Genomic DNA, 16,571 nt, shown 5'->3' on the forward strand with positions numbered 1-16,571 from the left:
GTGAGGAAACTGAGTCACAGTGCGGTTGAGTGACAGGCCCAAGATGCTACAGCTAATAAATTGTAGAGCTGGAATTTGAACAGAGGCAGTTTGCCTCCTTGTTCCCTATCACCTAACTCTGCTGCATCTGTCATAAATTAAGAACCATAATAATCTATCTGTTTTTATAATTTTTTATTTTTAAATTACAGTTGACATACAATATTTTATTAGTTATAGGTAAACAACATAGTGATTAGACATTAATGAAGTGATCACCCCAATAAGTCTAATTCCTATCTGACACCAGACACAATTATTATAATAATACTAGAGGCCCGGTGCACAAAAATTTGTGCACTCGGGGGGGAGAGGGGGTCCCTCAGCCCGGCCTGTGCCCTCTTGCAGTCTGGGACCCCTCGGGAGATAACGACCTGCTGGCTTAGGCCTGCTCCCGGGTGGCAGAGGGCAGGCCCAGTCCCTAGGTGCAGCCCCTGGTTGGGCTGAGAGCAGGGCCGATTGGGGAGTTGGGGCGCCGCCCCCTGTCATGCACAGAGCAGGGCGGATCTGGAGGTTGTGATGCCACCCCTAGTCACGCTCAGGGTACGGCCGATTGGGGGGTTGGGGCACCGCACCCTGTCACACTCAAGGCAGGGTGGATAGGGAAGTTGCGGCGCCACCCCCTGTCACGCACAGAGCAGGGCCCATCAGGGGGGTTGGGGAGCTCCCCCCTGTCATGCACAGAGCAGGGCCCATCAGGGAGGTTGGGGCTCCGTACCCTGTCACACATAGAGCAGGGCCCATCAGGGGGTTGAGGAGCTCCCCACTGTTACTCACAGAGCAGGGCCCATCAGGGGGGTTGGGGCACCGCCCCTCATCACACACAGAGTAGGGCCGATCAGGGGTTTGGGGCACCGCCACTGTCACACTCAGGGGAGGGCCGCTGGGGAGGTTATGGCTCTACCCCGTCACACACAGAGCAGGGCCCTTGGGGGGGGGGGTTGGGGCACCATCCTCTATCACCCACAGAGCAGAGCCAATCAGGAGGTTGGGGCACTGCACCCTGTCACACACAGAGCAGGGCCAATCAGGGGGTTAGGGTGCTGCACCCTGTCACACATAGAGCTGCAGGGCGATCAGGGGTTTTGGGCGCTGCCCCCTGTCACGCTGATCCCGGTGCCAGGAGGCCTCTCGGCTCCGCTGATCCCGGTGCTGGGAGGCATATTACCCTTTTACTATATAGAATAGAGGCCTGGCGCATGGGTGGGGGCTGGCTAATTTGCCCTGAAGGGTGTCCTGGATCAGGGTGGGGGTCCCACTTGGGTGCTTGGCCAGCCTGGGTGAGGGGCTGAGGGCTGTTTGCAGCTGGTCACACACCCTTCAGGGTGGGAGTCCCCACTGGGGTGCCTGGCCAGTCTGGCTGAGGGGCTGAGGGCCGTTTTCAGGCAGATGGGTGACTGAAGCTCCCAACTGCTCTTTTTTTCTTTTTTTTTTTTATTCTGGGCCAGCTTTAACTCTGAGGCCTCAGCTGCTGAAAACAGGTTTCTGGCCTTTGTTTACCATCTGTATTTGATACAATGTTGCAGTCCGGCTGGCTGAAGCCCGGCTGAGTACAGCAGGTTTCTGGGGTTTTGTTTATCTTCTACATTTGCAACATAGTTGCTTAGAGTTGCAGCTGAGAGGCCGGCAAGTCAGGCGGGGAACGTTGGAGTCCTCCGTCACTGAAGCAAGCAAGCCTCCCTGTTCGCATCAGCTGCCTGGCTGCCGGCTGCCATCTTGGCTAGCAGTTAATTTGCATATCACCCTGATTAGCCAATGGGAAGGGTAGCGGCCGTACACCAATTACCATGTTTCTCTTTTATTAGTGTAGATTGAGTATAATTAAGTAAAAATCTATTATCTGAAGGACAGAAAAAAGCCAGTGAGAAAATATTTTATCTTAATTCTAAAGTTAATTTAAGGTTAATGTGATTATTTGTTCCCAGCTTCTGTTGAACTTAAAAATAATTACTGTCCATGTTAAATAATTGGGAATATTTTCTAGTAATGAAGTGTTATAAATATTTTTACATTTCTGTACGTCACACATTTTAACATACACAGGTCTGGAAAGTGGAACCTACATTATTTATTTTCTTTATCTGACAATTAGCCAAACCTGATTTGTAAAGATTAAAATTAATTAAATGAACTAAATAGTATTTATACTAGAGAAGCCTTCAGTAAAAATGCCTAACTTATTATGTTGTTATTCATTTAAAAAAATCCTATCTTACTTAGCTTGTCAGAATAGTTTGATATAACTTTTCTTTGTCTATTTATGTGGAAACTATTAGGCATAGTATGTAAATGGAGGATGAAGCTGAATCTCAGTCATTTAAATGGCTTATTTAATGACATAGCTTTTAATGGACAACAGCCAGGGCTCCTAAATCCAGCCTATGATTCTTGTCAAAGATCTGACTTTTTTTTTTAAACTTATGGCCAAAAGACATTTTCTGCCTCTGGTTATGATTTAGTGTTTTCTTTTTAGTTCTTAATGATTAGTGAATATTCATAATATATTACTTTATTGAGAACTTGTCAATTAATCTGGTAGGATACTTAGCATTTGTATCAAATACAATGTTGTTATTGCAGACGTTTAAAAAATCACTAAGCAAAATCAGTCTTTGTTTGTTTTTAGGGAACAGCAGAAACTCATGAGCTAGCAGAAGGCAGTGCTGCTGATGTTCTACATTCAAGAATAAGTGGAGAAATAATGGAATTAGTTCTGGTGAAATATCAGGGCAAAAACTGGAGTGGACATTTCCGTATACGTGATACACTTCCGGAATTCTTTCTTGTGTGTTTTTCTTCTGACTCCACAGAAGTGATGACAGTCGACCTGTCAATACATGTCAGAAGAATTGGCATTCGGATGGTGCTATCTGTCTTTAGTCCCTACTGGCTAATCAACAAGACTTCTCGGGTTCTCCAGTATCGTTCAGAAGATATTCATGTGAAACATCCAGCTGATTTTAGGGATATTATTTTATTCTCTTTCAAGAAGAAGAACATTTTTAGTAAAAATAAGGTGTGTCTTTGTTGATATAAAAAGTCAAAATAAGTTCCTATTTGGAAACTAGGGAGTCGTTAGCCCCTCCTAAAATCATGCTTAACCTGTTTTCTAAGTGCTGTTGATATGATTTAGGTCTCGAGACTTTTAAGGAATACATAGTGGGATGTTAGGAACTGACAACAGCAGTCTCCAAGGCTGAGTTACCCTTTTCTCTAGCGCCCCTAGAATTATTTCTGCTCTTGAAGTAGCATTGGGAAGAAAGCTTGATTTTATGTAGTTTACAGTGATGAAATGACATTTCAAAAGATAAACAGTTGAATTTGGTGTATGATACCTGAGCCCTTATATGTATGAAGGACCAAGCCAGGCCTTTAAGAGAGAAACTAATGCCTACGCCTGGTCCTTTTTGCATGCTCTGGCCCCTTCTTTCTTTTCAGACTCATATGTTGGTATTGCTCTCACTGCACACTTCCCAAGTACTTACCTTTAGGTCTTTGTGTATTCATCCTCTGCCTAGAATGCCTCTTCTATGATTTTCCTGTCTGCCTCATCTTTTCTGGTTATTTGCTTTTCATCCTTTGTCATTCTGCTCAGATCTGACATATGTGAAAGATTTTCTGACCTAGATACTCAATCCATTTTCTCTTAGAGCGTGGTTCTCAAATTTCAGTGTGCATTAGAATCAACCATAGAGGGCTTTTAAAATACTAATAGATTGCTGGGTGAGGCCCTCACAATTTGATTCAGTATGTCTGGGTGGGGCCTGATAATTGCATTTCCAATACATTCCCAGGTGATGCTGATGGGTGTTGGTCCAGGCACCACACTTTGAGAACCACTGTCTTAGAGTGCTGGTTAATTCTAATACATGGTATTATAATAACTGTTTGTCTGTCTGACCTTTGCTTGTCTCAGGTTTTGTATAATATAGTTGGGTGGGTGGAGCTTAATACAGGAACACAGGTCTCTTCTGTAAAACTCTCTAAATCCCATAGCCACAATAAACTTTTTACCCTTTCACCTTGGTAGCATTTTGTTCCTTTTGCATGGCTCTTAGCACATTGAGTCTTGCATCATAATTAAAATGTATTTCCTATCTCTCTGTTTAGTTGGAAGCTCATGAAGAGAGGAACTGTGTCCTGTTGTCCATTCTGCTTATCACAATGCCTTTTATTTAATGTTGCTGGATAATGTTAAAAGTTCAACTCTGTGCTATAATTTTATTTCTTAACTCTATATCATAAGTTTGATAATGGAAAATATTTTACATTTTAGTTCTTTTTAAAACAACAGACGGTCTCATTGGTATAGATCTTTAAATTCAATATACTCATTGCACAGGTAAATGAGCAGGTCAGAACATTGCTTTTATTGTATTGACCTGCAGAGTTTTGTGGTTCTGATACCCATTTGCAGTATGGCTTTAATTACATTTTTCTGTGTCCCAAGATACTAAATTTCTAGTGGTCTGGCAACTTTCCATCAAATAAAATTAATATAGTCTTTTAGGTTTTTTATGTGATGGTATGTGTTCTCTGGTCTAGGTACAATTAAAAATTTCAACTAGTGCCTGGTCCAATGGCTTTTCATTGGATACAGTTGGAAGTTATGGATGTGTGAAGTGTCCTGCCAACAATATGGAATACCTGGTAAGATTCTGTTTCCTTATTTACCTTTGAATTTATTCATAACATGAGGTGATGTAAGTCTATAAACTTTTTTTAATTAAATCTTTATTGTTCAGATTATTACATTTGTTCCTCTTTTTTCCCCCCATAACTCCCCTCCTCCCAGTTCCCACCCCACCCTCCGCCCTCACTCCCCACCCACTGTCCTCATCTATAGGTGCACGATTTTTGTCCAGCCTCTTCCCGCATCCCCCACACTCCTTTCCCCCCCAAGAATAGTCAGTCCACTCCCTTTCTATGCCCCTGATTCTATTATAATCACCAGTTTATTCTGTTCATCAGATTATTTATTCACTTGATCTTTAGATTCACTTGTTGATAGATGTGTATTTGTTGTTTATAATTTGTATCTTTACCTTTTTCTTCTTCCCTTTCTTAAAGGATACCTTTCAGCATTTCATATAATACTGGTTTGGTGGTGATAAACTGCTTTAGCTTTTCCTTATCTGTGAAGCTCTTTATCTGATCTTCAATTCTGAATGATAGCTTTGCTGGATAAAGTAATCTTGGTTGTAGGTTCTTGGCATTCATCACTTTGAATATTTCTTGCCACTCCCTTCTGGCCTGCAAAGTTTCTGTTCAGAAATCAGCTGACAGTCTTATGGGTACTCCCTTGTAGGTAACTGCCTTTCTTTCTCTTGCTGCTTTTAAGATTCTCTCTTTGTCTTTTGCTCTTGGCATTTTAATTATGATGTGTCTTGGTGTGGTCCTCTTTGGATTCCTTTTGTTTGGGTTCTCTGCGCTTCCTGGACTTGTAAGTCTATTTGTTTCACCAGGTAGGGAAAGTTTTCTGTCATTATTTCTTCAAATAGGTTTTCAATACCTTGCTCTCTCTCATCTTCTGGCACCCCTATAATTCTGATGTTGGTGCGCTTGAAGCTGTCCCAGAGGCTCCTTACACTATCTTCGTATTTTTGGATTCTTTTTTCATTTTGCTTTTCCAGTTGGGTGTTTTTTGCTTCTTCATATTTCAAATCTTTGACTTGATTCTTGCGATCCTCTAGTCTGCTGCTGGAACTCTGCATAATATCCTTTATTTCAGTCAGTGTATGCTTAATTTCTAGTTGGTCCTTTATCATAACCTTGAGGGTCTCACTAGATTTCTTGAGCGTCTCACTACATTTATCGGTGGTTTCTAGAAAGTTCTTGAAAAACCTTAATAGTGTGGTTTTGAACTCTATATCCAAGCGTTTGCTTTCCTCCATTTCTGTCATTTGTGACCTGTTTCTTTGTCTCTGCATTTTTTATGCTTCCCTGTGTTGGTAGAGTGGCTTTGTGTGCTAGGTGTCCTATAGGGCCCAGGGGCTCAGCCTCCCCAATAACCTGAGGTGGACAGTCTTGGTGCATCCCTTTGTGGGCTTTGTGCACAGTCTTGTTGTAGTTAAGCCTTGATTGTTGTAGTTATCACTGGGAGGAATTGACCTCCAGGCCAATTGGCTGTGAGAGTCAGCTGTGTCTATAGTGGGAGAACTTCTTTGCTGGAGACAGCCTTCTGGGGCAAGACTTGCTTCAGAGGGGCTTTGGTGCTCACTGAGTCTGCCCCCTGAGTGTGTCCCTTACGGATCTGAGGAGTTGTAATCTGGATGGTCCCACCCTGACCACTGGGTACACTGGCTCTTGGATCTAAGGAGGTGCTAATTTAGCCTCTACCTGAGGCTACCCAGCAGGAGCTACAAAGAGATCTGCAGATTCCCCTTCCTTGTTTGGGGTTTGGAGGTGCCCAAATGAGGCCCAGCTGTGAAGCAATGCAAGCTGCTCTGGGGCTTTGGGCCTTGTCTTGGAAGTTCTGGGTCTGTCTGGCCCAGCTGCAGTTTGTTAGGTAATTTTCAGATTGTAAAGGGCCAGGGCATTCATATGAAAAAGCCTCTGCCTCAGCTTGGGCGGGGCGGGGTCTCAGGGAATCAACAGGGCGGAGCAAACAGCTATGGCTGATCCTCAGCCCTGTCCTAAGGGGCCCCGCATCTCAGTGTCCCGGTAATCACTGCAAGCACCTCTGAGAGAAAGCCGCCCTCGAGTTCCGAGTTCTGCCTGCTGCCAGACTGTCCAGTTTCTCCCTGTATGAGTCTGGGTCCCCAGAGACTCACCCGGAACTGGCGTTCAGAGCAGTCAGGGGCTTGTGACTCCCTCTCAATTCAAAAAGACAGCGGCGTCCTCAGCTGCCAGCCCTTTCCACGTGCGCTGCATCCTCAGTTGCCAGCCCTTGCCGCCTGCGCCTCCGTACCTCTGCACTTTACTTCTGCACCTCCTCTGAGTCTCGGTGTGCTTTTCTCTTTCCTTCTAGTTATAGAATTTCCACTCAGCCAGCCTTCCTGTGGTTCTGGATGATGTCTGTTTTGTCTTTTAGTTGTATTTTTGAATTTGTTGTGGGAGGCAGCAATTTCCGGTGTTTACCTATGCCGCCATCTTGATTTCCTATAAACTTCTTAATTCAGAATATTATATCTCTAGAAATTTCTATGGCCACTTAATATCATAGCAAAACCAGAATTTGTCAAAGTGATTCAAGTAAGCAACTTGGTAAATATTCATCATATACTGGAATCCTTCTTTCATTTTGCTCCCTGCCAAGCATTTCTTAAATCTTTAATTTGACTGAAAATTTGAACAACCTGATGCTAGTTGACCTATTTAGTTCCACTTTGAATTTTCATCTTACTTTAGTAACAGCAGAGATAATAAATGCAGCAAAACTTGAGCCTCTACACTAATTATAAAACATCTTATGTTTGGAATGTTAAAAAGTAAAGAAAACAAATCTTTTATTACAAGTAATCATTAGTTAAATTGCCAGTTGATATTTCTTGAGTTGATTTTTGATGTAGCCAAACTAAAACATCAAAATTGTTCTTACTGGTGAGAAGATAATCATTAATGGAATATGGCTTTAGTAGTTACTTTATAGTAGGTACTTTAAGAAATCATATTTTTAAATGTTTTAAGAATTCTCTGTGTGAATGGTGTGTGTGTGTGTGTGTGTGTGTGTGTGTGTGTGTGGTGTGTATGTATTTCATAGAAGCTGTATAAAGTATTGGGAAATGATAAGCTTGTTTGTTTACTTTCCACAGGTTGGTGTTAGCATCAAAATGAGTAGTTTTAATCTTACACGAATAGTTACTCTGACTCCCTTTTGTACCATTGCAAATAAGTCCTCATTAGAACTAGAGGTTGGTGAAATTGCATCTGATGGTTCCATGCCAACTAATAAGTGGAACTATATTGCTTCTTCAGAGGTAAAACTTTCCTTTAATATAACTGGCTCCTAAAATGTACAAATAAATATAGACATATAAATAAGAGTTGTATGTCATACTCTTAGTCATACTCACTTTGCTATCATATTTGTGTGTTAAAATATGACAGCCAACTTTGAAAGACTTTTCTTATGCAATGTAAGCATAGGTTAAAAAAAGAAACTTGTTGATGATATTTACCACTAGCCCAGTCTATGTGGTTAACACTAATTCTCTAGTTCTTCCTATATGTATAGAATGCGATATAAAGATAATGTAAATAAGTTTTATCTCAGTAGTTAAGATAATGTATTCTGTATTTAAGTAGTTTATAATCTTGTTGGAGGGCTTAAGACTCATAAATTAACACATGGGGAAAAAAAGATAATATATACCAAGTTATAGGTGGTTATAAATTTCTGAATAGGTGAGCTGGAAGACTCCTTGAAAATTTCCTATAATTCAACCCCTGTACGTTACAGAGAAAGACATTTAATCTCATACTTATCTAAGGTTAATAAGGTTATTGGAAGTTGAGGTCATTGTGGTATACATCAAAAAAGAAAGTTTCATAGAAGAGGTGACATTTGAACTAAACTTCGTAGGCTGGGAGTAAGATTTGAGGAAGTGAAGAGAATAAGGGTATGAGTAGGGGAGGGACAGGTGCAAAGACAAGAATTTGAATTTACCTGAGTTTTCAACCAAACCAGCTGACCTTAAAGATAGAGCCATTCTTCTATATATCTCAAAAAAAAAATTCTAAAATTATTTTAAAAATACTTAGCAAAAGTTTAAGAAGAAGGATTCTAAATATAATTCCAACAGATTGAGAATGCTATGAGGCATGCACTTTCCAAGGCACTTACAATGATCTTCGCAGACTTGGCAACACATGCTCATTATCTTTTTATCTTTGATGTGGGTTTGGTGACAGTAGTATTTTTATTCAGAGATAGAATTTACTCAATATTCTCTAACAGAGAGACATTTTGTATTAGGAGCTAAAATCTCAGTTTTATAGATAAGAAAACAGACTCGAAAGGTATATGATTTGATTCAGATCAAACAGCTGGGAAGATAATGTTAGTAGTACTCCCAGCAAGATCTATAGACTCTGCTCTGCCTTTAGAGATCTTTCTGGTTTATTCTGGATAAGATAATCTGAGATAATTCATAGTGCATTAAGGAATTAAAGTAAGATATACACAAAAAAAGTTAAGATTATAGTTTTTAAATATTTGAGATATTTGGGGCAATCTTAATCAGTAAGCTCTTCAGTTTCTCATATTGTAATCTATACTAATAAAAGCATAATTTGCTAATTAGACCAGACAGCCAAACGACCTTCCGGATGTCATTCCAGACATCCTGGACAAAGCCGTGGTGGCGGGGGTGAGACAGGCGGTTAGAGGCGATCAGGCTGGCAGGGGAGCAGTTAGGGGCGATCAGGTCGGCAGGGGAGCAGTTAGGGGGTGATCAGGCAGGCAGGCAGAGGTGGTTAGGGGCAATCAGGCAGGCAGGCAGAGGGGTAGGGGCAATCAGGCAGGCAGGTGAGTGGTTAGGAGCCAGTGGTCCTGGATTGCTAGAGGGATGTCTGACTCCCTGCAGGATTGGGCCTAAACCGGCAGTTGGACATCCCCTGAAGGGTCCCGGATTGGAGAGGATGCAGGCCAGGCTGAGGGACCCCCTGTTTCCTCCTCCGCACCCCGCACAAATTTTGTGCACCGGACCTCTCGTCATTTCATAAAGATGTATAGACTAATATATCTATAGTCTTCTGATGGAGTTTCTTTGATTTCATAAATAGTTGTATTATCAATCATTTTAATATAAGATGTAGAGGGAATATTTTAAGGAACTTAGTAATAATTGAAACAGGATCCTATTTAGAAGTGAAAACTTAATTAACCACTGTCATATTTATACCATGGAATTATTTTAAGACTGATATTAACTTTTCTATTTTTAGTGTCTTCCATTTTGGCCTGAAAATTTGTCAGGCAAACTTTGTGTGAGAGTAGTAGGCTGTGAAGGATCCTCCAAACCATTCTTTTATAACCGACAGGATAATGGCACTCTATTGAGCTTAGAAGATCTGGTAGGTTTTCTTGTTTTAAAGTAAAATATCTCTGATTTATAAAATTTGCTGTAAAATATTTTATTAAAACATGTTTTAAAATCTGCTTGTAATTATATGAAGGTACTACTGTATCAATATGTGATGCCATACATATATTTGTAAGAGATCAGAGCCAGTGTGCTTTTCATAAGAATTTAAGAAAAACTTTTTGTGTCTACATAGCTGATTGAAATTCTAAATGTAAGTGCATATTAAAGCATTACCTCAAACATACTTTTTCTCCCCTATAATAGAATGGGGGTATCTTGGTGGATGTAAACACTGCTGAACATTCAACGGTCATAACCTTCTCTGATTACCATGAAGGATCTGCACCTGCTCTGATAATAAACCATACACCCTGGGACACCCTTACATATAAACAGAGGTATGAACTAAAAGAGTTCATGGAAAATCGTATTTTCTTCTGGCCCAAAATTCCTCTAAGAAACACTTGAGACTAAATATGTTCCACGTTCCGAATGTGTTCCGTTTAGAAAGGTAATATGGAACACATGCTGTTTAATACTAATACCATCAGCAGGTTTTGAGACAGTACTCGATAATCAAACACAATATTTCTGCAGCAAAATTTATGAATGTTTATACCAATTGGGATTAAAACTATTAATAGTCTCACATCATTTTTTTCAGATCAGGTTTTGCTGCCAAATGACTATCAAAATCAAACTTATAGAAAAATCTGTGGACTCTTAGAGTTTTCTAAATTTCAGAAAAGGAATTGTGAATCTGTTTAAACATTATTCTTCTTTTGTAATCTGATGATGCTTAGTGAACCTCCCCCTATCAGTTTTTTATTGATAGGGGAAGTAAAAGATTAAATGGGAGGACATTGAGTAGATAGTCTTGTTGACTATATAGTACACACTGATGATACCATCTACACTAATAAAGAGAAACATGCAAATTGACCATCACTTCATCACTCTGCTACACCCACCACCCAATCAGGAGCAAGTATGCAAATTAACACAACTAAGATGGCCACGGCCACGGAGCTGGAGTGAGCAGGAGGCTTGGGTTGCCCCCGGCGATGGAGGAAGCCAAGCTTCCCACCTGCCCTGGCTGGCCCTGGGCTCCACTCAAGGCTACAAAATTTCAATTATAGAAGATAAATAAATCCCAGATACCTGCTTCCAGCCCGACCTGGCCTCCGCTCAAGGAGGCACTGAAGAAAAAAAAAAAGAAAAGAAAAAAAAGAGAGGCTGGGAGCTTGAGTCACAGGGGGGCTTGGCCAGCCTGCAAACAGCCATCAGCCCCTTACCCAGGCTGGTCGGGCACCCCAGAGGGGACTCCCATGCTGAAGGGGATGTGGCCAGCCTGAAAACTGCCCTCAGCCCCTCACCCAGGCTGGTCAGGCACCCCAATGGGGACCCCCACCCTGAAGGGGGTGTGGCTAGCTGAAAACAGCCCTCAGTCCCTCAGGCTGGCCAGGCACCCCAGCAGGACCCCCCACCCAGAAGGGGCTGTGGCCAGCCTGCAAACAGCCCTCAGCCCCTCACCCAGGCTGGCCAGGCACCCCAGTGGGGACCCCCACCCTTATCCAGGACACTCTTCAGGGCAAACTAGCTGGCCTCCACCCGTGCACCAGGCCTCTATCCTATATAATAAAAGGGTACTATCCAAATTGACCCTAACAGCAGAACGACTGGGAATGACTGGTCACTATGACACACACTGACCACCAGGGGGCAGACGCTCAATGCAGGAGATGCCCCCTGGTGGTCAGTGCGCTCCCACAGGGGGAGCTCTGCTCAGCCACAAGCCAAGCTGACAGCTGACAGCACAGCAGTGTTGGCGGGAGCCTCTCCTGCTTTTTCAGCGGCACTAAGAATGTCCAACTGCAGCTTAGGCCTGCTCCCCACTGGTAAGTGGACATCCCCCGAGGGCTCCCGGGCTGCCAGAGGAATGTCTGACTGCCAGCTTAGGCCTGATCCCCTGGGGAGTGGGCCTAAGCCAGCAGATGGACATCCCCTGAGGGGTCCCAGACTGCGAGAGGGCACAGGCCGGGCTGAGGGACCCCCCTCCAAGTGCACAAATTTTTGTGCACCAGGCCTCTAGTTATATAATAATAGATGATACCATTTTATAATAATAGTTTTAAACCCTTATAGTATATAACATTATATATTTGCAAAGAATTATTATAAATCTGCAAGGCATTGCTTTATTATAAAGTAATTCTACCTATATAATTATATATATATATATATATATATATATATATATATATATATATATATATATAATGCCTTACATATTTGTCTGTTCTTAACTCTCATGGCTTGAATGCACTGAGAGATTTAAAATGCAGATTAAGATGGAAACCTAATTGTGTTACTTTTAATTTTTTTAGTTCTTGGAAAAGCTGTTTATATTAAGTGGATCAATACTTTTTAAACTTTAATGATCAATTTCAAAATTTCCTGGAAATCTTGTTAAAATGCATATTCTGATTTAGTAGGATTTAGATGGGGTCCAGGATTTTGTATTTTCAGCAAGCCCAGTTAATGCTGATGCTGCTGGTCCACAGACCACACTTGGAATGGTGACAGTATGGACCCAATTATGTTTTTTCTGTGAATCATATTTCTTATGCATTTTATTTGGTTAAAAAGCTTACATTTAAGCACTGCTACTATTCACAGCTTTTTTTTTTTTTTTTTTTTTTTACAGGTGTGCTCTGACATACCAGTTTGTTTACCTTAATGAATTCTATTGGTGTGATCATCTTTGTATCAATTTAGAGAGTACACTGAAACCTTGGAAAGAGAAATATTCTGTTACCTCAAGCTTCAAAAACATTAGTTTACTGGGCTTTTTAGGCTATTTATTTTTAAGCAGATTTGTGTTTAATTATTAAAGGAAATTTTATAAGATTTCTGTGCCAGTTTCTATCTCAGGAAAACATAGTCTGGGTTTTTCAGGCCAATATTTTAATCTTCCATCGGTTGTTGTTTCAGTGGGTTACAGGAAGAAGTGCAATTGCTGCCAAGACAAGCTCGACTTTTTGCCTGGGCAGACCCTACTGGTACCAGAAAACTTACATGGAGATATGCAGCAAATATTGGGCAACATGATCTATTAAAGGTATCATTTGATGTGAATGATGGCAAAGGAAGTAAACAAGCTAGCTTCACACAGTTATCTTTAGTTTTTGAACTAAAAATGAATTGGGAATAAATTACTTTTGGACTTTAGATTGCAAATAGTTCATACCAATATTTAATCTAAGATATGTCAAAATAATTCATTTACAATTTCAAAATAGGCCCGCTTCATCTTGTTTAAGTAAAGATCAGCAAAGCACTTTTTTATTTTCCTGTTTTTAAAAGGAAGGAATTTTAAGGCTAAATGAAAAACAACTTTGCTTTGAACATACACATACCACTGTTGGCTGAGAGATTTTTAGGCATGCTTTCCAATCAAGGCCATATTTTTTTTAATTAAAGGAGTCATCCCACTCTGACCCCACCCCTTTCCCTCTGGCCATCATCACACTCTTGTGTATGTCTACGTGCCATGCATATATGTTCGTTGGCTAATCCCTTCACCTTCTTTTATCCAGTCCCCTCCTCACTTGCCGCTGACAGCTATCAGCCTGTTCCATGTATCCATGCCTCTGTTTCTAACAATTACAAAACTATTTCCATACTCTTGTTAACATCCTTTATTTGTTTTTTTCCCAAGAAAGCAAGAGATGAAAAGCACATAGTAGGTACTTGTACTACCTGTTGAATTGAAATGTGGTTATATTTATGTTAAGCCTAGATGAAGAGGAATCATTATTTTAATCTCTGAAAACACTAATCAAGCATCATATTTTCAGGCTCTTCTTGGTGAACTTACTATAAATTGATCACCATATTTTGACTGTTTAACAGTGTGATGTATATAAATTTTTGCAGTGTTATAAAATTTTAAAACAAAAATAAACTAGGTTAGTTTTACCTGAGGCCTAATAAACGTCTGAACCATTCTGTTGTCCATGTTGGAGACAAGTAAGCATCTTATGGCATTGGTGTCATTGAAGGCTATTCTTGTTCCTGCTAAGTGCCTTTTGAGCACCAACTAGGTAATTCAAACTAAGGTATAAAAAAAATTAAGCACTCTCAGTCTTTATTATTGTTTGAAAAATCAGTGAGATGTTTTGAAATAGATTAGAAGTTTGTTTTGGTGGTTAGAGTTTTCCAATTTATAGTCATGCTTTTTAAACTTTCATGAACTTTCTAGTTACTGCAGTTCAACTTTATGGAATAAAAACTATTTGTGGGTTTAATATAAAGTCTCTTTAACCCCCAGGATGAATGTGGACAGTTTCCATATGATGCAAACATCCAGATACACTGGGTGTCGTTCCTGGATGGGCGCCAGAGAGTTTTGCTTTTCACTGATGATGTTGCCTTGGTTTCCAAAGCACTTCAGGCAGAAGAAATGGAGCAGGCTGATCATGAAATAACCTTTTCTCTCCATAGTCTTGGGCTTTCCCTGGTTAACAATGAAAAGAAGCAAGAAGTTTCATATATTGGGATAACAAGGTACGGAAGAAAGAAGATAAGGCATCAGAAATCTTTAAAAGACATTGAGGTCATAATATCAAATTTGAGAGTAAATTTTTACCTGTTCTGAATTTTATATACTGTACATTCTTTCAGGAAAACTTTACAGAACATTTGTTTTCACTGCTAGGTGGTTGAATACCACAGAAGATAGAAAGATGCCTAAGATAATATCTTTGCCTTTACAATACTCCTCCTTGGTGGGGAAAAAAAGATTTGCTTCTTTCTTTGTTGTTTATATGTGCTTTTCTAAGTGAATTATAAAAACACAAATGCTACAAAGAAGTATGCACACATACAATGGAAATACAGAGTTAGAAGCAACTAATTCGTTTGGTAGTGGCTGAAGAAACTGGCAGGGGACAGGGGAAGCCAACCACATGGGTCAGATAAATTAGAAAAAGGTTCATAGAGGAGGCAGTATTTGACATGGGTATGTAATTGTTAGTGGATGATTATTTAGAACTTGTTAATACTGATGGGACCAGTTTCTCTAGTTTTGCTTATACCTTTATAAGAAAAATATTTGAATTTGTTTATTTTGGTTTTTCTGATTACACTAACTTTGGTAAAAGACTCACTTTTTGGAGCATGATGGGTGGAATGGTGAACATGTGGTCATATATAATCAGCATAGAATCTATTGATATTTATGTGTTTAGTGAAAAAAGAAATTGAATAAACAAAGAAACCATGTATATAGGGCACTTTGTATAACACCTGACAGATTAAGCTTTCTATAAATGCTATTACAATACCATTAATATAATATTAACATATTTATGTATATGTGAGTAATATATTCTCTTGGGTGTACATTTCAGTCTTGTATAGTGTCTTTAAAGTTTTTACATTTATTGATTTATTTTGTTTAGAGAAGAAGGGAGAGAGAGAGGGAGGGAGAGAGAGAGAGAAGCATCAATTTATTGTTTCACTTATTTATGCATTCCTTGGTTATTTTTTGTATGGGCGTGACCAGGGATCAAACCCACAACCAAGGTGTATGGGGACGATGCTCTAACCAACTGAGCTACCCAGCCAGGACTCAGTCTTGTATTGTGTTTTTATTATTATTATTTTTTACCCTAAAGTTTATCTATCAAATTTTATCAGTGGAGTCTTAGACCCACTTTAAAATAAGGGCAGTTCATTGGCAAACCATATAAGTACAGAAACTTTTTTTAAGTGTATTGTGTTTTTAAACTAAATATGAAAATCATTTTAAAAACATATAAATCCATTTTTATTTTCACTCTTGTTCTTTGACATAATGTATTTATACTTTAATATTATATATGCTATTAGAGTATATTGTCAGATTGGCCTTTATTTATAAGGTCATTTTAAAACTTCATCTAAAAGAACTAGAGTACCTTTTTTCTGACATATTGCACATTCAGTAAGGATGTGTACTGAGGAAAAGTAAGTCAGTTACACATTATTTTAAAATAGATTTAGTTTTTTGAGCAGTTTTAGGTTTATAAGAAAACTAGAGGCCTGGTGCACGAAATTCGTGCACGGTGGAGGGGGGTCCCTCAGCCTGGCCTGCAACCTCTCCAATCCGGGACCTCTCGAGGGATGTCCGATGCTGGTTTAGGCTCGATCCCTATGGGACAGTCGGACATCCCTCTCACAATCCAGGACAGCTGGCTCATAACTGCTCACCTGCCTGCCTGATTGCCCCTAATTGCCCTCCCCTGCCAGCCTGATCGTCCCTAACTGCTCCCCCTTGCCGGCCTGATCACTTCTAAACACCCCTGCCTCAGCCCCCGCCACAGTGGCTTTCTCCCGAAGGAAGGCAGGACAACTGGAAGATGTCTGGTCAATCCAGTCTAATTAGCATATTACCCTTTTATTAGTATAGATTGAGTGTAGAGTTCCCATATACCCCCAAGTTTTCCCTATTATTGATAT

At 40.3% G+C, this 16,571-nt stretch overlaps 1 protein-coding gene across 3 annotated transcripts in view; it reads left to right on the forward strand.

Moving 5' to 3' along the window:
- The window catches only part of VPS13C (vacuolar protein sorting 13 homolog C), a 196,589-nt gene that overhangs the window by 141,740 nt on the left and 38,278 nt on the right, over positions 1-16,571 (forward strand). For all 3 annotated transcript variants that reach the window (XM_059699561.1, XM_059699560.1, XM_059699559.1), the window contains 7 exons: positions 2,666-3,055; positions 4,585-4,689; positions 7,794-7,958; positions 9,928-10,056; positions 10,332-10,465; positions 13,062-13,188; positions 14,401-14,636. In XM_059699561.1, the coding sequence (XP_059555544.1) occupies positions 2,666-3,055; positions 4,585-4,689; positions 7,794-7,958; positions 9,928-10,056; positions 10,332-10,465; positions 13,062-13,188; positions 14,401-14,636 (1,286 nt within the window). The remainder of the gene's footprint in view (positions 1-2,665; positions 3,056-4,584; positions 4,690-7,793; positions 7,959-9,927; positions 10,057-10,331; positions 10,466-13,061; positions 13,189-14,400; positions 14,637-16,571) is intronic.

This window comes from Myotis daubentonii, chromosome 1 (genome assembly GCF_963259705.1).
Source record: "Myotis daubentonii chromosome 1, mMyoDau2.1, whole genome shotgun sequence".
In the NCBI taxonomy this organism is placed as follows: Eukaryota; Metazoa; Chordata; class Mammalia; order Chiroptera; family Vespertilionidae; genus Myotis; species Myotis daubentonii.